Below are 25,899 nucleotides of genomic sequence, written 5' to 3'. Positions count from 1 at the left end.
TGAATAATTCATCAGTTAAATTTTCTTGTTCCGTGTGCACCCAAGCGTATAGCAACAAGAAGTGATTACACGTCAAGTGCGGTACGATTCTAGGCCTAATCTCCGCTGTGGTTGTTGCCGCGTGGGATTTCATAAAAGAATAGGGACGTTTTGTGTGGATTGTCGAAATAATCAGCCTTTAGTTTATGGTGTTTTTAATATCATTTAGTACTAAAGAATTACGTGTTAAAATTATAGTTTCTATTAATACTATTAGGCCTAATTATTAGTCTCTAAACCCATGTCTATTCTAGTAGTAGCTATGTGGGTGTGTGTGACGTGTGTGTGTTATGTATGACACAGTCCGAGTAATAAGTCAGCAAAATTAAACAATAAACATTACACAAAAATACATTTTTTATTCTCGTGGGTCTAATCTTCCTATCTCATGTATTCATATACGCGCATTTTTAAAGTTCCTTCGAGTTCATGCATATTGTTTGCTAATAAAATAGCAGAATTAAAAAATTACAGTACACAAATTATACACATTCTTTATTCTTGTGGGTCTAAGCTTTCTTTGGGCTATGTCCAATTACTACTTTGTTTAATGTCTTGCCTAGCTGTCGATTAGCCTCGACACATTTTGCATAGTGGTGTGTGTGTGTGTGTGAAGAAGAGTGCGCGAAGGCAATTACGTGAATTGACCTAGAATCCTAGGCCTATTGTAGAAAGAATCGTATCGCAGTTGTGCGTGTAATCACTTCTTGTTGCTATACGCTTGGGTGCACACGGAACAACAAATTTAACTGATGAATTATTCATGTTTATTTTGTGACGTTTCATGAGGGGTCCCCAACTTATGTACGAAAAAAAAAATCGCGGCCGGCCCTGGGGGGGATATTCAAATTATTTGAATAATCCGACCTCTGACCTCTTCGCCTCATTTATTCATGTGTTTGGATGGACATTATGGCAGAATCGATGACACTTTTCCCGATTCCCGAACCATTTAACACCGGATTCCTGGCCGTTGATGATCTTCATAAAGTTTATTATGAAGAAAGTGGGAGGTCAGATGGAAAACCGGTTTTATTCGTGTAAGTTTTACTCCTCAAACCATGTGTCCTAGTCCCGGCCTAGCTAGGCTCTAGGCCTAGGAGGCTAAGGCTATACAAAGTTCAAGTGGTGGGCCCAGTCAGGCTCCCAGCTAGACAGGAAGTAGGAGGCTGTGTTAGGGTCTAGGCCTAGCCGAACTACTGTAGTAGTTTAGGACTCCTATTCCTAAAGGCATAGCAGGACTTCCCTGCAACAAAAGGCTGTGCTGTTGCACAATTTGATCTTTTTGTGGAAAGATACCCTTTTCCTACAGTTCTTTTTTCAGTTCAGTTTTCCTTGTTTGTTGCATCCCCTGACCTGATTGTCTATCGGAAACATACTGGTGCCACTGCTATTTCGCGTATTCTGTGTTCTCGGGTCTCATCTTTTACAGATTCCTACTTGACCCTCATTGTATTGACGCTAAGAGAACCGACGATGCAATAGTGCTGCAAATATCGCAGGTTTGATTTCACGCAGGCGGGGACAAACACAATTTTTGGAAGGGCATTTTCTTACATTGCGTTGGTTGTGTCTCTAGTGAGGACCATGCTTCTTAATTGATTTAATGGAAGTATAAACATAGCAAGGTTTCAAAATCGTTTTTTTTTTTGGCAGCATGAGTATTTTATTTAGCAGGCCCGTAGCCAGGGGGGGTTTTTATGGTTCGGGCGAACCCCCCTTTACAGCGAACCCCCCTTAACCAACTGCGAACCCCCATCCCCGACATGCCCAATACCTCACCCTCATCTCCAAAAATCCTCCAAATACGTGCCCCACAGTACAAAAAGTTGTTTGTAAATTGAAAAATTCGTAAACTTGTTCGTGAACCTTCTTCTCTGTATGAGCGTCAACTAGTGATACGTGTCTGTAAATTTCTAAAAGCTGCAAATGATTTGCCGATTTTAACCTGAAAAATAAATGTTTGGTCCCTGCATGTAACATGATATTGACGCGTCTCATAGCGAGCTGGCGCACGAACGATTCGTACAAAGGACACCGCCAGACAAATGCGTACCTATAATTGTTTAGATCACTGGCAGTCAGGCAGCATGCATAAAGTATATAGCCTTCCGACGTACATCAGTATTTATGTGTGACTATGAAGTATAATGTATCATAGAGGATTATAGTGAATATTAATATTTTACACTATAATATCTATGGTATCAAGTACTGTAGTTCACATTATGGGGGGGGGGTGGGGTTGACCCAAATATTTAGTGTCCGAACCCCCCTTGACAGATCCTGGCTACGGCCCTGTTTAGCATACACTTCTGGAATACCATGCGATTGCAGGCAGCTTATTACACACAGTTGATGTTGACCATGTCATGCTCTCTAGTAAAAATTAATATTCATTATTATCCACAAAATCCAAGAAGAAACATTGTTTTCATTCATTTATTTAGGAAATATACAAGGTAAGGTAAAATTAAAACTGAAGCTTATTGCCAACGGCCATGGTGCCCGTCTCCATATCCTTTTTTAGCGTTTGGGCCAGACCCCACTATTATGTGTGTTTGTGGGTGGTACGCCGTTCCTACTTCAGTCTGAATTACCTTCCCATACCTTTAATAGTAATACTGGTACCTATTTTTTTCCTGGGTGGGTAAAGTATCTTGCTCAAACGACTTAACACTGCAGTGATCAGACCGGAGCATAATAAATACTTGTAAAATCTACATGGATGGATGGACAAAAAAAACAAAATGAAAATTATTGTTGGTGTACTGTACTGCCAAGTGGCTCACCAAAGAGAAAAATAAACAAGATACTGTATTATAAAAAAAAATGGAATTATTTACAATAGTAGAATTTATATAGTTAAAATTTAAAAAATCTAATACATTAATTAAAAATTTATATTTATTTACAAGGTAGTCTTAATAAAATATTTAAAAAATAATGATGATGGATTTGTTCATTAAAGAAATTACATGATTACTAAGTACCTAATTTACATAACTTCATTTACACTGAGTGTACTCTTCTTGAGCCGATTGGATCGCGAACGAATTTGTTTATTTAGATAAAACAAGGCCAATAGCCATTAAGAGCCATTGTCTGTAAGAATCAAAGAAATATCAAAAAAAGTGGCAGACTCAAAAAAATGGATTTCTTTCAAATTTTGCACATAGCTATATATGTGTTAAGAGAAATCAAATATGAAGTATTTTTTATTTCACACGTATATTTCCATGGCAACGGCCAAATTTGTGTTTTTGACAAATTTTGTCCTTTTTTAAGGTTTTTTAAAATGGATATTGGTACTACTTTGATGAACGATATTTTTGTGTTGTTCATTTAATTATAAAAAATAATTAGTGTATGCATAATAACAATGCATTGTGTACCTGTTTCAAATTTTTTTTTTTTTTTTTTATTTTATACTTTGGGAGATACCATTTATTTAAAAAGGGGTGTTTTTCACTTTTTTTAAATTGTTCAATGCAACTAAACTTTACTTCACCATAACGCCCAAAGTGGTGTATTTTTTTAGCTGATTTATTACAAATAGGTAGTTCTAATGTTTAATAATTGATTTCTAAAATAAAATACTGGGGTAAATTTAAAATCTACAAGCAGTGTTGCGAGAAACATAGGCATTTTTATAAAAAAAAAACATGGTATATTAGTAAAAACATTTTATTTTCTTTGATTATTTGATTTGAAACTCATTGGTCAGAAAAATTCTTAATGTTTTATATAGTTCTAGTTGTGTTGTGAGAAAAAAAATTAATTTTTAATTATAGATTCTGTAATTCCCAGTTTTAATGTCATTTTATAGGTTATATCCTCTGGAAATTTGAATAAATTATCAGATCGTTGTGAATTTTAATCTTTGCAACAGATTACTCCTCTCTTATTTTGAAGCTCCTCTTTCATTTGTTTACTTCTTTTATTTGCTAACCTAAGCAGATCTCACATGCCCATCCACCACCACTTTCGACTACCACCCCTCCCCCCCCCCCCACCCCGACTATAACCACAAAAAGATAAACTGCAACACTTTGGTCGATCATCCACTATAGAGTGTCAAATGCATGCATTCAAGCACCACCCACACTGCCGCTACCATCGCCCCAATGAATAGACGGATTCAAACTCCTCCATCCCACTCCATCCCACCCCTCCCCCTTTCTCCAAGCCCCCACCCACCCCAAGTTAAAAATTGCAATGCAAAAGATAGGACATAAAGTTAAGTTTTTAGACCCTCGCCTTCAACCACCTAACTATTTAAAAGTCCTTGATCCACCACTTTCCCCTCCCCAAAATAGAACCAATCAAAAGTCAATGATATACTCAGGTATGTTAATGCTACATAACAAATATTGAAGCCCTGATTTGAAATTTCATTTCATTTAAGGTCAGCATGTAAAATATCACACTTTATTATTAAATATTGGTTTTAAATTCTATATTTTTTTTACTGTGATGGTTGGATTCATTATTAATTATTAATTAATAATTATCTGATAATTATTTAATTTCCCTTAGTTATGCATAGCAACAGTTACTATGGTAACTAAAAATGAGATATTCTTTAGATTTTGCATATTTATCTCATACAAATTTAAATTTGTAGATTATTAGCAGGCATGCCTTATTTGCATTTTCAAATTACCGTTTCACAAGGTCATATTCGTAAGCACTTTCTTCTGTGATTATTTTTATTCATGAAAACCCCATATTTTATTTACAGCGGCCACCTCCCTTAACGGACGCACTTTGAAAAGCCTGTTTGTTCTTCCTATCTAATTAGTGCATTTGGTGCTTACCGTAAGCAGCTGCGGGCACCTTTTTATACTAAAAATGAGATTTTTTGTAAGCGGCCAATCGAAAAATGTGATACTTATTGCATGGACCTATGAATTAGAGGTGCATGTTTATTGTATTTCTTTATATATTAGCTTTATTTTGAAGAGGTTTTAAAAACATTACTGTGAAGAGATGAGAAAACAACACAGATTTTGACCGACCATTTTTCATATGATAAAAGTTTTTAAAATTTGTCTGAAAATGCTAAAAAATACTAAACCACCTGATTATAAATAATAATAGGCCTACAATTAGCTGGAAAATTGAGACGCTCGTTTCGTTAAGAATATCGTATATAGCCATAATAAGTGATTTTGGCCCTTTATCGGCAGAACCTCCCGTAAGGGGTCACCGCCCGTAAGCGGCCACTTTTCCAGGTCCCAAGGGTGGCCACTTACGGGAGGTTCAACTGTATTTAAAAAAACAATTATCCTTAGTTACGCATAGAAACAGGTTCTAAGATAACATAAATAATACATTTTGACATAACTTGACCCAACAAATGACCCTTTCACAAGGTCAGACATTTTCTAGATAAGTAAATTTGGGAAGTTAGTAAAACTATGTATTCAATTGTTTGTAGTCATGAAACCCCATATTAAAAATATTGTACTTAGTTACGTATAGAAACAGTTGCTACAATACACTATAGGTAAAACGTTGATGTCATTTTACCTCAATATGTAAATTTTTTTTTTTTTTCATGAAACTCCATATTTAAATATCATTTGTTACGTAAACAGGTTTAAGATAACACTAAACGCTTTTTTACCTTTATTCAGATTCGTCAAGACTTTCTTTCTGAGATTATTAGGATTCAGTATTTAAAATAAATTTGGCAAAAAGTAGAAATGTAAAACTATGTAGAAAAAATGTTTTGTATTTATGAAAAACCCCTTATTTTTTTTAAATGTTCGCATAGAAACAGTTACTATGGTAAAATGTTGACCTCAAAATGAATGAATTTACAAGGTCAAGTTTGTCATTAATGGAATGCAGTAGAAGTCAAATTGGGAAAAATTACAAATGCAATCAATTCTTTGTATTTATAAAAACGCCACTTTTTACGTTTTTTTTTTAAATTACTTTCCTTAGTTACACATAGAAATGGTTGCTAAGGTAACACTATAGGTAAAATATAAAAATTGTTGAGAATTGTTATGAACTATCTTGTAAATTTTGATCAAACATTAATAGTTGTAGTAAAGTGGGGACCTGTCCTGTTTTGCATTCTGACCCCTTTTGACCTCAAATGACCTATTTACAAGGTCAGATTTTTGGGAGGTCTTTGTATCTCTTTACACAAAATAGATTTAAAAATTTATAAAAACCATTGACTCAATTATTTCCAAGTTTAACATTATTTTCCATCAACTAAATATTTCAATGCAAAATACTGTTTTTCTGGCAATTAATTGAAATAAACCTGGCAACACATTCTCCTATTTTATCTAAACTATTCGTATGACTCTAGTAGCATTATGACAAGCCATATATACATTTTATTATTGAATTAGCCATATTTAAATTGTGTTTCAATGTTTTGTTTGTTGATATTTTGTTATATTTTTTTGTATTTTTCGTATTTTCCTGGCAACACAAAACCTATGTACGAAATTTACCCCAGTGTTTTTTTCGTGATTATTGTTGACAAACCTATTGACTATCAAATTAAAAAACCTAATTGATTTAAAAACACCACTTTGGAAGTTATAGGTACGTTTATGAGGTATACTTTTATAAAAAAAAATATTTTTTAAAAACACCCCTTTTTAAAATAATGGTATCAACCAAACTCCATTTTGTAATTTATTTTTTTTCTACATTAAATGGAACTCAATACATGTTGTTTACACTGCTATAAACAAAAACTGTATACTGTAAGTATTTTTGGTTAGAATAAGTATACAAGTTTGTACTTTTTCACTATAGAAAATCTGTGAAAAATGGCAAAAACATCAAAATTTGGATAATTGACCGTTGTCATGGCAACGGAGGCTAAAAATTAAAATGAATGTTGTAGATATGCTTTTTATTGAAATGTCTATTCATGGTAAAAATTTGAGAGAAATCCATTTTTTTACATCTGCCACCAAATCTTTGATTTTTACAGACAATGGCTCTTAAGTCGCGTGCTACAATGCATAGTGATACCAGACCGACAGACAGACCGACATAGTGAACTATACTGACCGAAATTACTGAACATGTTTAAAAATGTTGAAATGTTTAAAAACATTTATAGTTGTTTAATTTACACGTGCGTAGCCTGTCACTTTTGACGTGCTCGTATAACGTAATTTCGAGTTGAAAAGTAAGTCAAGAAAACAGAAATCGGGCAAAAAGATTGCGCACTCATGGCAATTTTGTAAACGCTTAAAATTGCCTGAAACGTACTCTTATTTCATCGAAAATAAATTTTGAAAATTTTAAGCGCGCGTACGCATGCGTTACATGCGCTACGCACGTAATTGTATTGCCATATGATGATTTATGCCCTGAAATTTATGAGTACTAAATTTTATTTAAATGTGATTCATGGTTGTGAAGATATGATTACAAACGTGATTTCGTTAAATCGTGCGTAGACCGCGTAATTTTTTATTGCGCACCGTGAAAACATAACCACATCGATTCCTGGCCATAAGGAATATACTGTGAAAAATTGACCTAGCTAGATTAAACTGATATCAAGATAAGGTCAGAAAGCAATAAAACGCATAGTGATACCGGACCGACATAGTGAACTATAGAGTCGCTTCCACGCGACTAATAATCAAATTGCATTCTTTTTTATTTCACTTGAGCAGTCGTCATTTCACATCGAATGGCTCGCCAGTCAATCAACATGATCAAGACATGTGAAAGCGGTAAACATCTCTGTTACCCGGGGGGTCCTACTAATACTATACTATGACCCAGTGTGGGTATCATAGGTCCGTTGGTAACTGTCTCTTTTGATTTGTCCATCACGGAAATACTCGATATTAGACGATTCCGAAACCCTTGTTACACGGTCTGCAATTGAGGGCTGTATGGGTTGCATGACTCTCCGTCCTTCTTCTTGAATAATACACACTTTTTTGGGCTTGGGAACTTGATTCTCTTGTTCATGTGTGGATTTTTTGCATTGTTTCCACTTAATCTTTTGTTGACTGGTACTACACCCTGCCTTTGATGTTTTTGTGTGACCTGTGGGTAGAATAGAAACACACATTTAGCAAATTGTCTAGCCGGTATAGCATGTTCAGGGGATTTCTTGGGATGTTGTCTGGAATTGCAAAAGGTATTGTATTTATGTCTTTTTATTATTTAAAGCTGTTACTGCTTTGTGTAACTATACCGGTTCATCATTTAACTCATCACCTTTCAATTGTTCTAACTATCCATTCTAACTCGCATTCATTATCTATATAATACAGTTTTTGCTATATTGGTTAAGTAGCATGATCTCCCTTTCGTGGTGGTGAATTGTCAATTTCACTAGTAGTAGCATGAGGCTGAACTATGAAAATGTAAAAAATAAAAAAAAATCATATAAATTTGTGAAACCTTGATCCATCTAATAGTACCTAATATTAAATAATATTTTAATATATTAAAATGCCATTTAATTACCTGTATTGCTCTTGTTTTGAGTATCATTTTCATACTTCACACTGTTGATAGTAGCTGAAATACTACTTGCTTGTAAATCACTCGCGCCATAAGGCACTAATTGAATTGCTCGTAATTCCTCTGGAATTACAGAGTCATTTGATACACAAACAGGTATCAAAGGCTTTCGATTCCTATAATTGGTCAACGCTAATCCTGACACATAACTGTCTACATCATTTTTCTTCTTAGATGGAGAGACAAATCCAATAATCACCACGTTGCAATTCTGAACAGCTCGAAGTCTTGATTTTAAAATTAATGTACCTGGCCGAAATTGTCTTCTAGAATAAACAGTGTGTCCAATTTCTTGCAATTGTATGCTCATTTTGTTCTCCCATTCTAGATCTTCAGATATTATATAACAGTCATATTCATGTGCTGGGAAAAATCAATAATTATAATAATATAAATAAATATACATTTTTAGGCTACATATATATATAAAAACCAATATAAATTAATATTAAATAAACCAATATCAAATGCTAATTTACAATAACATGCACAGTCAACACTAACAGTCAGTGGCAGTACATACATGTACAGTAACTATAGGGCTGGGTTGGCATTTATAAATGTTTGCTTATACAGTCAACTCTCCCAATACCGGACACCTTTGGGCCGGCCAAATAAGTCTGGTTTTCCGGAAAGTCTGGTATTCGGAATGTGTTTTTAATGGTAAATATAAATTTGGGACCTTTTGGTCCTCAAAAAAAGTCTGGTATTGGGAGAGTTTCTGGTTTTCAGAGAGTCCGGTATTGGGAGAGTTGACTGTATTTTATATTTTTGCTTAAGCTGAAATATTTAAGAAGTGCCTATAGAAAAGTTAAAATACATGAATAAATGATGATGGTTGTCTATAGTATAATAATAATAACACTTTACAGGACACTGACAGCCTCCCATTTTTTTTTAATTAGGCCTACCTCTTTCTTTTGGATCTGGTAGGAGACTTTGGCTGTATTTATACAACACCCTAAATTTGAACACGTCTTTAATTTTTAGCGTGTTGCACGGGCCGAGGTCAACCCCACAAAAACCTTGCAGTTACACATGAAATCGTAATACCCTGTTATACCGTAGTTCATAATCCTTAAAGTTGTATATATACTTGCATGCCTTATGAATTAATATGAGTTTATATTAAGGATTTTAATAAAGGATGATTTCGTTAAAAATTTAGTTTATTCAATTATTGATTTTTTAAATCTGCTTTTGAAATTAGAAAAAAAATGTTTTAGAATTAGGATAAAACTATGCTACATTTTGCCAAATTATGCCAACATTTGATTAGCGTTAATGTTAAGTGCTAAATAGGTTAAAATATGCAAAAAAAATCACAATTATCTACTAGATTTGGTCAACATTTTCACAGCACATACTTTTATTTAACGAGAGGTCAAAACAATACCCTGACTGAGGACACTTCCAACACGGCAACAGCAACCGGCAATCCACAAAATTTTAGGATTCAGCCAAGAAGTAACCCGCCTTTTTTTGCAATTAAAATCTCATTACACGGTCAACACGGAATCTCTTCGATGTTATTGTTATACAAATTACAACACACTTCTCGTAGGCGTGTTGAATATGTGTGTAATAGCGTGTTGTATAAACGCGCCCCTAGCTAGCGGCTTACCTTTAGGCAGCCATATAAAGGTCTACTGTAGTCCGGCTAGCCTACTACTAGCCTGGACCTAGGCCTATATAGTAGAGAGGTAGGCTGAGGTAGGCCTCTACTAGCTAGGGGCCTACTAGCTAGCCTAGATAGGCTTATTATTATTAATATTAGCAGTAGGTAGGCTAGCTTATTATTTAGGTAGGCCTAGGCTATTGCCTAGCGTACTGTAGGCATACTAGGGTAAATTCAACTTGCCTTTGTTTTCAGTAGTTCCGCTTTCTTTTGCCATTATTAACGACTTCAAATAACAAACACAAAACAAAATTGCTTCACTTCAAGTTTCGCGCCGCCAGCTGGCTGGTGGATTATGGGAAATGAATTCACCTCACGTGACGTAACGGTTCAATGCTGATTTTTTTCGGTTCCGGGTGAATGGATTCGCTCCAGTGTTTCCGGTCATTTCGCGCTCTTTCCAAAACAACGGCGGGAGAGTTTTTGAGCCGTTTCCTGTCGGTGGTGCATCATCCATGCATGTGGTGGATAAAGATGTATGGTTTAATCAGGAAAGAGTTATTAATTTAACTCTTCCCTGGCCCATCAAGGGGGTGATAGACGATCGGCCCAAAACATTCACGGAAAATTTAAAATTTGTATTAGGACCGACCTAGGCCTAGGCCTATACCGAATCAGGTTTACAACACAATAGTAGCAGCTAGCCTATAACTTACTTACAACAATCAAAATCAATCACATTTATTCATAAATCGAGAGTATTTGGTAAGAAATTCTTAAAACCAGTAGTGTTAATTAGGGGAATATTATGATAAAATCAGAAAAATCTAATTAAACCTTTTTAATTAAATTGAAATCTTAATTTACTTTACGCAAGAAATGCACGTTGACACAAGCACTAGGAATGAAATGTATGTGGCACATTATTTTATACTGTATAACACAAAAGGCTAGTATCAGGCCCATCGCTAAGACGATCGGGCCCAACGTGGTTCCGCAAATACTGGACGATCGGGACCAACTGGTAAGACGATCGGACGATCATCAGGACCGCAAACCGTGGTCCCGATCGTCTGTTCCCCAGATGTATCTAGGCCTAGTAGAAAAACTAATAGTCTAGCTACTATAGTACTGGCCTACTAGAGGCTAGTATAGGGAATACTAGCCTAGGCCTAGTAGGCCTAGGTTTTGCTTTATTTTCAGAGGGTGACTCGGAGTGAATGAAAATTCCCCTGGGTAGGTCTGTCTTTAGAGGGCCTACTAGAAATGGGGTCTTTCGTCTCATTCCCACCCAGCCAGTTTTAAACCATCTGACATTTCTAGTCGTGAACAATTTCATGTGTCATCAACTAGCCCAGAATTATGTAGCCTGTGGTTTTCATCACTTAAAATAGGCCTAGCTGTGAGCAGCTAACCCTGTGTAACCCAGGCTACAAAAGTAGGCCAGTCCAAGAAGATGAAGGGTAACCCAGGCCACAAAAGTAGGCCAGTCCAAGAAGATGAAGGGTAACCCAGGCCACAAAAGTAGGCCAGTCTAAGAAGATGAAGGGTAACCCAGGCCACAAAAGTAGGCCAGTCCAAGAAGATGAAGGGTAACCCAGGCCACAAAAGTGTGCCAGTCCAAGGAAATTGCAACACTTACACATTCCAACTTCCTTACAAACAAAGAAAGTACTGACCAACATACTTTAAGTATGAGCTAATTATTTTAAGGATAAACTATTAGCTGATCAAACTCCAAATAAGGAAATAGGGCCACCATCATCTACCATTAGATAATGGTCCAGGAATGTATTTCGGAACAACAGGGTGGGGCCAAGATATATAAAAAAGACTGCAGAGTTGGGAAAAATCACAACTCAACTCTAAATCTATTGAGAGCAGTCAGGTCCTCCCTGATACTTTTTGTACGTTCTGAAAGAAGTTGTATTTACACTTATTCCTTGCTCAACAAATTCAGGTAAGATAACCAACATAAACTTATTATTTTGTAGCGTAAGTAACATAGCTAAATCCTTTAGTTGTACTTGTTAACTACATATAGGATACTACTTTTATGTTTATCATTGCTTGTTGTCCAGCAATGAATTTATTATCTTAGATACAACTTGATATATTGTAAATATGTACTATATGTTTGACCACCTTATATCGTATTGATTGTATGTTTATATGTAAGTTAGAGTGTAGTAATAAGACCCTGTCATTATACTCACTAGGCTATGATTTATTAGCTAATCCTAAATTATCCTTGAATGAAGCCTGTATAGAGAATTCTGTAGTTATAGGAATTAAATACAAAAAGGCTACCGTAGTACACAACTCAACTCTAAATCTATTGAGAGCAGTCAGGTCCTCCCTGATACTTTTTGTACGTTCTGAAAGAAGTTGTATTTACACTTATTCCTTGCTCAACAAATTCAGGTTGAGGGAAGATTGCCCAAGTTGGATTCTGTGTGTAAAGTCCACAGCCAGACGAGGGAATCGGTGGAGTGTATAAGCATCAAACTTCGAACGGGTTTACCACACCAAAAAGGGGACAAGCTCGACCACTGCCAGTTGTCAACAAACTTAAGTTTGACTTGTTATCTAAATCTTTAAGCATACTTAATTATAAGTCGCATATTGTATAATTTGTATTACGATTTAGAATAATAACACATCTACTATAAGCCAACTATTGTGTACTCTTTTATTTATTATCTATGTGTGTCTAGTGCCGCTGCCCCAATCAACTCGAACCCCGCTCACCTCAACCCTAAGTCGATAATCTTTTGTGTTGTGTGTAGAGCGGTTACATAAAAACTGGCGCCCAATGTGGGGCTTGAAAAGGCACTAGTTAGATAATAAATTTATAATTATATACTATATTGCATATTTTTATCATTGTATTATATTTCATGCTTTTCAATTTTACTTTATAATATTTTTGTACCCTTATATATCTAATTATTGTTTTACAATTTGTAATATTTGATCGTAATTTCACTTATTTTAATTTACAATTGTAACTTCTTATTTTGTATACCATGGATATATATGACTGGTGTATTAAACACAAGGTCGATCCTAGTCATGCTATTGCATTAAGGGGTGTATTGAAGGCCAATTATAGTAACGATAGAATACCTAATGCATTCAAAGAAATAGATCGATCTCAGGTTGTTGAAGTTATAGATGAAACAGATATCACTTTTCAATTACTACTTTCGTTTTCCAAACCTGTAGTAGATCTAAATATCCCCACAACCATTGACCACACAGATAACGAAACCTGGACTATTATAAAATGGGATGGGAAGACCCCAGAAAAGGACACCCATATCCTACCCACAGATTTCCAGGGACAACTACAAAAATTTCTCTTAGAACATGGGAAAACCCTGAACGATCTTAGGCTAGATTCCATCCCCTCCGACACCAAAGAAGTAGTAGTAAAACACCTAATAGGCAACAACGTGCCCCGTACGGCCGGTGTTCGTCGGTTACGACAGTTTTCGGGACGGGTGCCAATCCCTTCAAATGAGGTAGACTTTGAGACTTGGTCTCAACTAGTCCAACAACTTTTAAGGGATGATAGCTTATCACAGGCTGAACAAAAGAGCATCTTAAGTCAAAGTCTCTTTCCTCCAGCACTTAATATCCTAAATAAAGTGACTGATAAATCAACTGCTAGGGAATGCCATGATGTACTTAATGAGGTCTATGGTTTGGCAGTGGATGCAGATGACCTCTATACTCTATTTAGGGAGACATATCAGTCGGAAGGGGAACTGCCCTCTAAATTTTTAATGCGCCTAGATGAAAATCTAACTAGGGCAACAAAGGCAGGGGCAGTTGGGGTAGCAAAGGCTGACCATATGAGACTAGCTCAATTTGTCCGTGGGCTAGTATATGACGAGATGCTATCATCTACATTAAACCTGAAACAACGCAAATCAAATCCCCCTACTTATTTAACACTGATTAAAGAAGTTAGAAGTGAGGAAATTAATAGTAGGGCTAGGGCAGAAAAGCGAACACCTAAGGCAGTTAGTGCCAAGGCTGCGTTATGTAGCTATGAAGCCCTTAGCCATGAGGTAGAAGTTCTTAGAACTGAGCTACATCACCTCAAATCAACACCAAGCCCACCAGAGTCCACCCCTAACCCAAAAACGCGTTCTTCACCTGCGCCAAACACTAGGCCTAAAATATGTTATAATTGTGGCGAGGATGGGCACCACATGAGGGGTTGTCCCAACCCAACTAATGCCACATTAGTACAGCAGAAATTGGTCAAACGGTTTAATCAGGCGGGAAACGGCAGAGGGCATCCGGGAAGAAGGGACAACGGTCTGCCCCATCAGTAAAAAGGTCCCAACAAAAGAGAAAGGGAAACACTGGAACAAAAACATCCAATAATTTACTCCATAGTGCAATATCACAAACTAATAATCTTATAGGCGACCCTAGTGTCGTAACAATAATTGTTGACGGTCATAAATGTAATGCAATGTTAGATACAGGCTCGCAGGTTACATGTATCAGTGAAGACTTTTATAAAGATAAATTAAGGGATAAGCCTATATACCCATTAACCGATTTAATAGTAACTGGTGCTGGCGGTCAGAACGTACCTTATCTAGGTTATATAGAGGTCAATTTAACGTTTCCTAAAGTCCAGACGGGCTATACTAAACAATTCCCAACATTAGCTTTAGTGTGCCCCAAATTAGGGAAGGGACTGTCTATGTTAATGGGCACCAACACCAGTATAGTTCGGGATCTGGCCACTGGCTGGACAAATACTAAGAAAAAGGGAAGGAAAGTAGGCCCCATACACTCTGCTTGGGCTGAAGTGTATAAAGAGGATAAGGCTAAGAAAGATAAACTAGGCCCCGTTAAAATATGTTCTCCTATGACAATACCTAGAGGAAAAATAGTAGAGGTAGAATGTGTTATAAAGAACACAGTACACCCTAACTTAGATGTGTTAATTGAAGCATCCCCGGATACCCCACTTCCTGGAGGGCTTTTAATCACACCCTTAATAGTCAAGTTAGAACATATGGGCCCAGTTAAACTTAGAGTTCCTTTGTCAAATTCTAGTAAAGAAATTAGGCTAAATAGAAACTTTAAGATTGCCACTGCTTTCATCCCCCAGTCTATAACGCATCGCAGTCCGGAAGTTCACTGTAACTCAAGTACAACCTCAAACAATTTTAATTTTGATAGCTCGCCAATTTCACATATAGATAAGGCGAAATTTATTAATTTACTTAATAATCATCCGAATGTTTTTTCAAAGAATGATTTAGATATAGGGAGAACTTCGGCTGTAAAACATAAAATACACCTAACTAATGACACCCCATTCCGTCAACCTTGTAGGAGGATACCCCCATCTGATTTCAATGATGCTAGGGACCACATTCAAGATTTATTAAGGAAGAATATCATTAGAGAGTCCGAAAGCCAGTATAGTTCTCCTATAGTATTAGTCAGGAAAAAGAAGACTAACGAAATTCGATTATGTATAGATTACAGACTTCTAAATTCTAGGACGGTTAGGGACCAATACAACGTCCCCAACATTGAAGATGCCCTTACAACCTTACGTGGTGCCAAATGGTTCTCATGTCTTGACCTCAAATCAGGCTATTACCAAATTGAAATGGCTGAGGAGGATAAAGCAAAAACTGCATTTTGGTGCCCATTGGGATTCTATGAATTTAACCGAATGCCCCAAGGGATCACTAATGCCCCCGCCACCTTCCAGCGACTAATGGAGAAGTGCATGGGGGAGTTAACATTCTCCGACGTTCTAGTTTATTTAGATGACTTACTAGTTTTTTCAACCACACTAGACGAACACCTAGCTAAGTTAGACAAAGTATTATCTAGGCTTGAAGAGTATGGCTTGAAACTAAATCCAGACAAGTGCAATTTTGCCCAAACTTCCATTAAGTGCTTGGGCCATGTCATTTCAGAGGATGGGGTAAGCACTGACCCAGATAAGGTAGAGGCTGTCAAATCTTGGCCCCGCCCCTCAAATGTAAAAGAATTGAAATCATTTCTAGGTTTTGCTGGTTATTATCGACGATTTATACAGCATTATAGCCATATTGCCAAACCATTAAACCAACTTATGACTAAGTATGACCCAATACGTAAACGAGGTAAAACGTTCAAAAAACCTAAATCCAATACTCCCTCAGAAAGGCGCCCTAGTCCTAATACCCCATTTGGTACTAACTGGTCCGAATCATGTCAGGTGGCATTTGATGTACTAATAGATAAATTGTCTTCAGCCCCTATATTAGGATTCGCAGACTACAATTCACCATTTATTCTACATACCGACGCTAGCACAAGCGGGTTAGGTGCAGCCCTATATCAAGAGATAAATGGGATAAAGAGGGTAATTGCCTATGCTAGTCGTGGGTTATCCAAGAGTGAAGCCAATTATCCTGCTCATAAATTAGAGTTTCTTGCCCTAAAATGGGCGGTGACTGAGAAATTTACTGACTATCTTTATGGTCAACGATTTGTAATTTACACCGATAATAACCCCTTAACGTACGTGTTGACGACAGCTAAGCTTGACGCTACAGGTCAAAGGTGGCTTGCCGCCCTGGTCAATTACAACTTTGATATTAAATACAAAGCAGGTAGAAACAATCAAGATGCAGACGGTCTTAGTCGTCGCCCACATGACCCCCCTTCCAATGACTTTGAATACAAACAATATCAAGAGAAAGCTGACGAAGTGTTAGGTAGAGTAAAATTTTCATCCTGTTCGTTCACAGCAGTCTGTAATGCTAAAATAGTTAATAAGTCTACTATACCTAATGATACAACACCCTTAGTTGAGTCAGTTAGTGATTCTCCTGATGCAATCCCCGCCATCTATTATAACCCTATTAGGCCTATAGATGGGCAGTCAACCTTGCCTAATGTTACTGCAGCGGAGTGGGTAGAGCATCAACAACAAGACCCTAATATAAAACCTATTTTTAAATTTGTATATAACAAACGGAAACCTACACAAGATGAACTCACAAAATTACCCGAGGAAACTAGGCTACTCCTGAGACAGTTTGATAAATTATTGGTAAAAGATAATATTCTATACCGCCAATTTGTAAATAATATCGGAGCTATGCAATTGCAATTAGTACTCCCAACCGCTTATAGAGATAAAGCATTTACTGGCTTACATGATGACATTGGTCACCCTGGGATGGAACGGACCTTGGATCTTGCCCGATCCAGATTTTATTGGCCTCGTATGTCCTCCCAAATTGAAGATAAATGTAGGTGTTGTGAACGATGTGTCCGAAGAAAGGCCCGTGCTACCAAAGCAGCCCCCCTAGTTAGTGTCAGAACCACCATGCCTATGGAATTAATGTGTATTGACTTTCTGTCTATAGAACCTGATTCTAAGGATACTAGAAATGTATTAGTTGTGACTGACCATTTCACTAGATATGCTATTGCTATCCCAACTAAGGACCAAAAAGCCCCCACAGTAGCAAAAGCTCTGTGGAATAATGTCTTTCAACATTATGGCTTTCCAAAACAATTACATTCAGATCAAGGCAGAGATTTCGAATCAAAAGTTATCCAAGATTTATGTAAATATTTAGGAGTAAGAAAATCTCGTACAACCCCATACCATCCCCAGGGTAATGGTCAGGTAGAACGGTTTAACCAAACCCTGCTTAAAATGCTAGGCACTCTAGAAAACCAAAAGAAAGAACATTGGCGAGACCATGTTGCACCCTTAGTGCATGCATACAATTGTACTAAGAATGATGCTACGGGAATGTCCCCATATTATTTAATGTTTGGTAGAGAAGCCCGCCTCCCAATTGACATCCAACTAGGTATTGACCCAAATCAAAATGGTTCACTTTCTCCAAGGGGATATGCCGACAAATTACGACATCGCCTAGAAACAGCACACAAATTAGCCCAGGAAATGGCAACCAAGAAAGCTAATGCCAATAAAGCCCGATATGATAGTAAAGTGCGTGAATGCACTATTTGCAAGGGTGATAGGGTACTAGTAAAAAATGTGCGCTTAAGGGGTAAACATAAACTTGCTGATAGGTGGGAAGAAACTATTTATGTGGTTTTGGAACAAATAGGGGACAACCCTGTGTACAAGATAGAACCTGAAGATAGTGATGGCCCTACTAGAACATTGCATAGAAATATGCTACTCCCATGTAGGTTTGCTACAGAAAAGGAAACTCCCCCTAAAAGTGGTACTAAAGAAAAACAAAGACAGAGAAAGCCTGTCACTCGACAAGGGCACAAAACGCCTAAGTCAACTGTCCCACAGCCAGAACTATCTGGACATGAAACAAGTGATAGTGATTTAGATTATTACATTCCAAATTCAGTTCGCACACTTCAACAACCAACAGATCCATCTATACCTCCTAATCTGGGTAATGACCAAAACGTGGCTCAAACTATTATTGACACCCCAATTGTTAACGAAATAGAACCTCAGATCAATGAGGAAGATGTAATAGTTAACCATGATATTAATGATTTCGAAGATGCTGTTATTCATAATTTAGACAACAATGATAATGTTAATATTGATAATGCTAATAATGAGCCTGATATTCAACCTGATGTCCACGAACCACAGGCTAATACAGATGATACCTTACGTCCTAAACGGCTAAGAACACAGCCAGAAAGGTTAGGTTATTTTGCTCCCGGCCAACAAGTTACATCAACTTCTAATATGGTGGTCCAAGTCATTGGGATGCAAAACCAAATGTTTGCTGATATGATGCAATCTCAATTATCACTTTTAAGAGGCTCTAAGCCGAATTAATTTTATAATGTTATTTTTACTATATGTTTATATATACACGCCAATTTTGATTCCTTTTCAATGTAATATTTTTTTTCACTGTATATTTTATGTATTAAGACAGGTGAATTACGATCAAAAACTAAATGGTGACGTAGTTAAGCACTACTTTTAATGTAAATGTTGGTTACCCTTGAGTTTGTTGAGCGTCGTCCGGGGACGGACGAATATTTTGGCAGGGTGAGTGTAACCCAGGCTACAAAAGTAGGCCAGTCCAAGAAGATGAAGGGTAACCCAGGCCACAAAAGTAGGCCAGTCCAAGAAGATGAAGGGTAACCCAGGCCACAAAAGTAGGCCAGTCTAAGAAGATGAAGGGTAACCCAGGCCACAAAAGTAGGCCAGTCCAAGAAGATGAAGGGTAACCCAGGCCACAAAAGTGTGCCAGTCCAAGGAAATTGCAACACTTACACATTCCAACTTCCTTACAAACAAAGAAAGTACTGACCAACATACTTTAAGTATGAGCTAATTATTTTAAGGATAAACTATTAGCTGATCAAACTCCAAATAAGGAAATAGGGCCACCATCATCTACCATTAGATAATGGTCCAGGAATGTATTTCGGAACAACAGGGTGGGGCCAAGATATATAAAAAAGACTGCAGAGTTGGGAAAAATCACAACTCAACTCTAAATCTATTGAGAGCAGTCAGGTCCTCCCTGATACTTTTTGTACGTTCTGAAAGAAGTTGTATTTACACTTATTCCTTGCTCAACAAATTCAGGTAAGATAACCAACATAAACTTATTATTTTGTAGCGTAAGTAACATAGCTAAATCCTTTAGTTGTACTTGTTAACTACATATAGGATACTACTTTTATGTTTATCATTGCTTGTTGTCCAGCAATGAATTTATTATCTTAGATACAACTTGATATATTGTAAATATGTACTATATGTTTGACCACCTTATATCGTATTGATTGTATGTTTATATGTAAGTTAGAGTGTAGTAATAAGACCCTGTCATTATACTCACTAGGCTATGATTTATTAGCTAATCCTAAATTATCCTTGAATGAAGCCTGTATAGAGAATTCTGTAGTTATAGGAATTAAATACAAAAAGGCTACCGTAGTACACAACTCAACTCTAAATCTATTGAGAGCAGTCAGGTCCTCCCTGATACTTTTTGTACGTTCTGAAAGAAGTTGTATTTACACTTATTCCTTGCTCAACAAATTCAGGTTGAGGGAAGATTGCCCAAGTTGGATTCTGTGTGTAAAGTCCACAGCCAGACGAGGGAATCGGTGGAGTGTATAAGCATCAAACTTCGAACGGGTTTACCACACCAAAAAGGGGACAAGCTCGACCACTGCCAGTTGTCAACAAACTTAAGTTTGACTTGTTATCTAAATCTTTAAGCATACTTAATTATAAGTCGCATATTGTATAATTTGTATTACGATTTAGAATAATAACACATCTACTATAAGCCAACTATTGTGTACTCTTTTATTTATTATCTATGTGTGTCTAGTGCCGCTGCCCCAATCAACTCGAACCCCGCTCACCTCAACCCTAAGTCGATAATCTTTTGTGTTGTGTGTAGAGCGGTTACACCTGCAAGAGTCGAGACCGAAGACCGAAGCGAATAAATGCCTGCTACACTGACTAATTTATATAATAGTAATTCCACAGCAAAATTTGTAAGCCTGGGTGGGTCTAGTCTATGCATATCATAAATGATAGATTTGATGTTTTTATATATAGCCATGGTGGACCAGGAGGAGGCATTCAAACCCTTGATAGGTGTTACTTTGATCCAAATGTTTTCCGTATTATCTTATTCGACCAAAGAGGCTGTGGTAAATCAACCCCAGAAGCTGAATTAAAGGTATAAATTATCAGTTTATTATTAGCAATTTTAATTATTGAAAAATAAAAAATGATCATGTTTCTTTTTTAATTCGTTATGTCTAAAGATACGGTACCGTATCCATACTTTTAAAAACTAAAGGTACGGTAATTATAGAGGGCGCTATGTAATGTGGATGTTAATCAAATAGGTTATTGCATTGGTTTTCTGCAAGCCAGCTGTGTAGCCTAGTGGGCATGTGGTGAGGCTTTGGCTTATTTACGGGGTTGTAGGTTCGATACTCTTCTTGACGTCTTTTTTTTAGTTTTTAATTTAAGCGAGATTATTTAGAGGGTTAGGTTTTTAATATTTAGGAAGGAGTTCAATATTTAGGAACGAGTTTTATATTTAGGAACGAGTTTTATATTTAGGTACGAGTTCTAGGAATGCAATTTTACCGTACTTTTAGCAAACGGAAGCGCCCTCTATAATTACCGTATCTTTAGTTTTTAAAAGCATGGATACGGTACCGTATCTTTAGCAACGGCGTTTTTAATTACCTATAGAGCTGTTTGATACACTGATCATACATAGTGACAAGATTTGCTATCCAAAGAAATTCCAATTATATTCCAAACACCTAAACAAAATGGAGATAAAGGGAAGAAATGCAATAAAAAACCAATACAATATGATTTCACAAACAGAGAAGAAATGTTGGTTGATTTACTGAAAATTAATTTAGAAACCATAGATATGAGGAAATCTGTGAGAATGAGAAAAAGCAGCTCTTACTGAATGTTTGATAGTTTTGTATATACCTGGAACTATCCTATAATTGTATTTCTACAGAACAATACAACTTGGGACCTTGTTGAAGACATTGAGACGCTACGCAAGCATCTTGGTGTAGATAAATGGCTTCTCTTTGGCGGTAGCTGGGGATCTTCACTATGCCTAGCCTATGGACAGGTGTATCCAGACACAGTGAAAGGGTTTATTTTACGTGGAATATTCACACTCAGAAAGTAAGATTAAATACTACTTTTAATATCACATTAATGTATTAATATGTATATACCGTATATATACATTTGGTCTTTATGATACTGTGTTGTGGCAGATGAATATACAATGTTTACCATGTACTTTTCTTCACTTTTATTATACTATCCAGCAATCCAGTTTGTCAAAAACAAAGTTTTGATATTATTGGATTGGAATTCCATTATGATGTATTCTCAGTTTAAAAGTGGTTTTTATGTTATCTTTTCTTTTGATGCATTTTATTTGTGTATTAAAAATACAAATTAAAAGTATAAATATGTGTCTTTCTTTTTATGTTATGTGTTATGTACATGTTATGTTTTTGTTTCCTTTTAGACAAGAGCTCGATTGGCTTTACCAGGATGGTGCATGTTATGTTTTTCCCGATTTCTATAAGGATTTTATAGCACCAATTCCAGAGGTAACTAATATTTTATGCACACAATGTGAATTAAATGTAAACCACCAATTCCACAGATTACATTTATTTTGAGAATTAATTCAGGTAGATATTATTTTAGATATTTATGCAAGGGGTGAATGCTGCAATATATATAATACATTTTTCCTAAAGTTATTAAACAACTTCTCAAAATATGAAACACAGTCTATGTCCCTTATAGTTTTAGATTTAAAAGCACAAAAGAAGGATTTTTCTATCTTCCATAATACCTCTATTAATTGGACGTCTTCGGGACCCAAAAAAGGGGGAGCCCTTAATAGAGGTTTCCTCTGCAGAAGGTTTGGACAATATATTAATAATTGTCCCACAATATATTATTATTATTATTATATTCCCATTCAAAACTCTATTCTTTTTCATAGAATGAACGTGGGGAAATTCTTCAAGCCTATTATCGTCGGTTGACTGGAGATAACGAGGAAGAGAAGCATCGATGTGCCAAGGAGTACAGTCGATGGGAGTGCCGTACATCAAAACTAGTACCAGATAAAGAGAGCATTGATATTCTTGAAAATAAAGTATGGACTTTGCAAATCTCAAGGATTGAATGGTAAGTGCTTAAAGTAGATTATATAAAGCTCTGTCTACACTATCAAACTACTGTAGTTTTTTCAAAAAAAATCTGTGATGTGCTCGAATATGGTAGTAATATGACATCGTGTCCATATATTGGGCACATCACATTTTTTTGTTAATACATAAAGTTTGATAGTGTAGACTGAGTGGTAGTTCATTTGTAGCTTGTTTAATCAACTACGTTTTTATCCTGTAAGCATCCAACTGCAAGAAACTATAATGTTTAAACCCAGTTTCGTTTAGAGTAGAAAACACCAGGTCAGGATTGATCCCTGGTTCTTGGGATTGGAAGGCAAGCATTTTAACTACCAAGATACATCTCCACTACTTTTGAAACACTGTATGCATCTCCAGAAAAGGACATAAAAACATGTTCAATTCATTTGGTAGAAAGTGGACATACAATACAATATATTTACAAGTTGAACGTACAAAAGTGTTGATAAATTAGTATTAATTATCCTATGGACACTGAAATCTCGAATTGACATTTTAAATGATTTAATTAAGTTTAAATAAATTATAGTTTATGGAGAAAGAGGCCAAATGCAGGATATCTGTATCTGAAGGTTGCTTACGACTTAATGTGTTTTGTTTTCTCTTTTTGAAGCCATTACTTTGTCAACAAAGGTTGGTTTAAAACACCTACATATCTATTGGACAATGTTGATAAGATCAGCCACCTACCTTGCTGTATAGTTCAAGGGCGATATGATATGGTATGTCCTACTGCTACTGCTTGGGATCTCCATAAGGTATGTCATCTTTATGTACAGTAGGAATCTCTGGGCCTGTTTATACAACATGCTAAATCAACACAGTTATATGTTGGCTTCTTTTCTGACTGACATTCCTGTTCATGACACGGCAGTAACATTCATGGTTATGTTTAGGGGATTGACCTTCATCTTTGAAAACATGCATATACAACATAGTAAGCGTGCAAAGTAAGAAGTGTTGTATAAACACAGATAATGGGTATATGACTTTAGAAGAAAGGTTGAAAATGCATACAAGAATAAAATTCCTTCCCTCGTCTTGCCAGGGTCAAGTTCAGATACCCTTACATGGTTGTATCGATATAACCTTATTATATATTATTTTATCTTTGTTTATATATAGAGATGGCCGAACTCCGAGCTGTGTATTGTCCCTGATGCAGGGCACTCATCCAGAGAACCAGGCATCACCACTATGCTTTTAAAAGCTGTTGACAAGTTTAAAGATCTATGATAACCGTTTCTAAAATCTAGTTGATATTAAAATGATTTATATAAAGGCAAGTGATAAAGTTGCAATCAAGTATAGATAAATACAGAGATAAAAAAGAGAAATACTTTATGATGAATATTGTATACTGTGTGTGTATGATGATATACCAAAGTGATTGGTTTAGTACTAGCCTGGGTTTAGTACTAACCCAGGTGTAGTACTAGCCCAGGTGTAGTACTAATCCATATTGTCTTGTAAAAACCATTCTCTTTAACAATCCATCATTCTTTGATTGGTGGAGTATTGAGATTCACCTCCAACAACTCTACACAACTGCCTATATGATGTTTTTATTAGCATGTAATTGGGTGGGCTAGCAGAAATACATTTGGACTACTACAGTAGGCTACGGTTGCCAAACAATTAAAGATGGAAGTCAGCATTCCTCATCACAGTTTAAAACAATGCAGATTGTATGAAAGACAAGTAGTAGTGTTCTCCATAAAGGTCTGCGATGTAGGCATTAAACTATAAGTCCTCTATCTACCTCAAATTGATCTAATACATTTGGAATCGACATGTATGTTGTTTTAAATGTCGGATACAGTCACAATTTTTCTTTTCTCTGCTCAACTCTCCCAATACAGGTACTATGAAACCAAAGGCTTAAGTCTTTCCTAATAAATTATTATGAAGGCATTCTAGAAACCAGAAATTGTTTGTGAACCTAATTTGTTTGGTAAAAACAACATCAACATATATTAATACTGGTGAAGACACTGTTCCATTCTGGGTTGAGATCTTTATTTTTTTACATTGGAAAATTTGGTTAAGAAATTTGTTATGAATAAAATAATTGATGATGTTGATGTGTCATCAGATAGGTCACAGTTTATACTAATTATGATTATGGATATTCAGTAACATGGAAGTTTACATTTATGAAATTATCATGTATTTATACAGTACTATGTACATGTTTTTAGTATAATTTTGAATTTTTATAATTTTTTAAATTATTGTTTATGCATGAACTATTTGTCATATTTGATTTAAAAGTTAACGCTTATACTATAAAGAAAAGGCTTTCAAAATAAAAAAAAAACAACTACATATACAACAACTGTAATAGTTTGGTGTATTTTGTTTTTCAATATAACTATACTTAGTGATTTTTTTTACATTGAAAAATTTGGTTAAGAAATTTGTTATGAATAAAATAATTGATGATGGTGATGTGTCATCTATATGAGGGCCCCTTAAAATCAGCTTCCGCTGGCTGGGTCACCCTCGTGAAATATGGTTGAATAAATAAAAAAAAATATGCCCACAAGATTCAAGACTTACTTCGCATTGGCCAATAATCAACCAAGAAGCATTGGCCATCAGAGGCTAGTTAAACTATTTTCTTAATAAATAAGTGATAATTCCAAGCAATCCAAACACATCAAATACTTTTTAAATGTCATTCGTAAAGTCTGTTTTCATATTTGGTATAGATGAATAATACATTTGATTTGTGCTATGACATTTATTTTTTTAGCTGCAAGTGTTTTTGATTCTATCTTTAGTGTATAAAATATAGAGTATCCGATGTAAAGAAAATGGCACTTATGTTCTGCATATTTAGTCTTTTCATGAAAAGATTATTTTAAAAAAAGTTGGTGTCATTGTGGGTGGGTCAATTTCAATCCCCAAATTATGATGTAAAAGTTATTGTGTACTAGTTG

The 25,899-nt window shown here is 35.9% G+C and overlaps 2 protein-coding genes across 3 annotated transcripts; one reads left to right on the top strand and one right to left on the bottom strand.

The window, feature by feature from the left end:
- The first annotated feature begins 921 nt into the window (after positions 1-921).
- LOC140056914 (probable proline iminopeptidase) lies at positions 922-25,650 on the top strand. The gene is made up of 7 exons (XM_072102442.1): positions 922-1,079; positions 20,787-20,910; positions 21,724-21,899; positions 22,255-22,339; positions 22,744-22,931; positions 23,568-23,712; positions 24,080-25,650. Exons 1-7 carry the CDS (start codon positions 943-945, stop codon positions 24,188-24,190), a joined length of 966 nt encoding a protein of 321 aa, XP_071958543.1. The 5' UTR covers positions 922-942; the 3' UTR covers positions 24,191-25,650.
- Positions 7,029-10,156, bottom strand: LOC140046680 (uncharacterized). 2 transcript variants are annotated; one of them, XM_072091389.1, is made up of 3 exons: positions 9,942-10,156; positions 8,518-8,937; positions 7,029-8,091 (listed from the first exon to the last, which is right to left on the bottom strand). In XM_072091389.1, exons 2-3 carry the CDS (start codon positions 8,882-8,884, stop codon positions 7,811-7,813), a joined length of 648 nt encoding a protein of 215 aa, XP_071947490.1. In that variant the 5' UTR covers positions 8,885-8,937; positions 9,942-10,156; the 3' UTR covers positions 7,029-7,810. The 2 variants fall into 2 exon arrangements, with proteins under 2 accessions (XP_071947490.1, XP_071947499.1); XM_072091398.1 differs by lacking the exon at positions 9,942-10,156 and having other exon boundaries at positions 8,518-8,968.
- Positions 25,651-25,899: the final 249 nt, after the last annotated feature.

The sequence above is a fragment of the Antedon mediterranea genome, chromosome 1 (genome assembly GCF_964355755.1).
Source record: "Antedon mediterranea chromosome 1, ecAntMedi1.1, whole genome shotgun sequence".
Lineage (NCBI taxonomy): Eukaryota > Metazoa > Echinodermata > Crinoidea > Comatulida > Antedonidae > Antedon > Antedon mediterranea.
The sequence above is the reverse complement of the archived record's forward strand: the minus strand, read 5'-3'. Positions and strand labels throughout refer to the sequence as shown.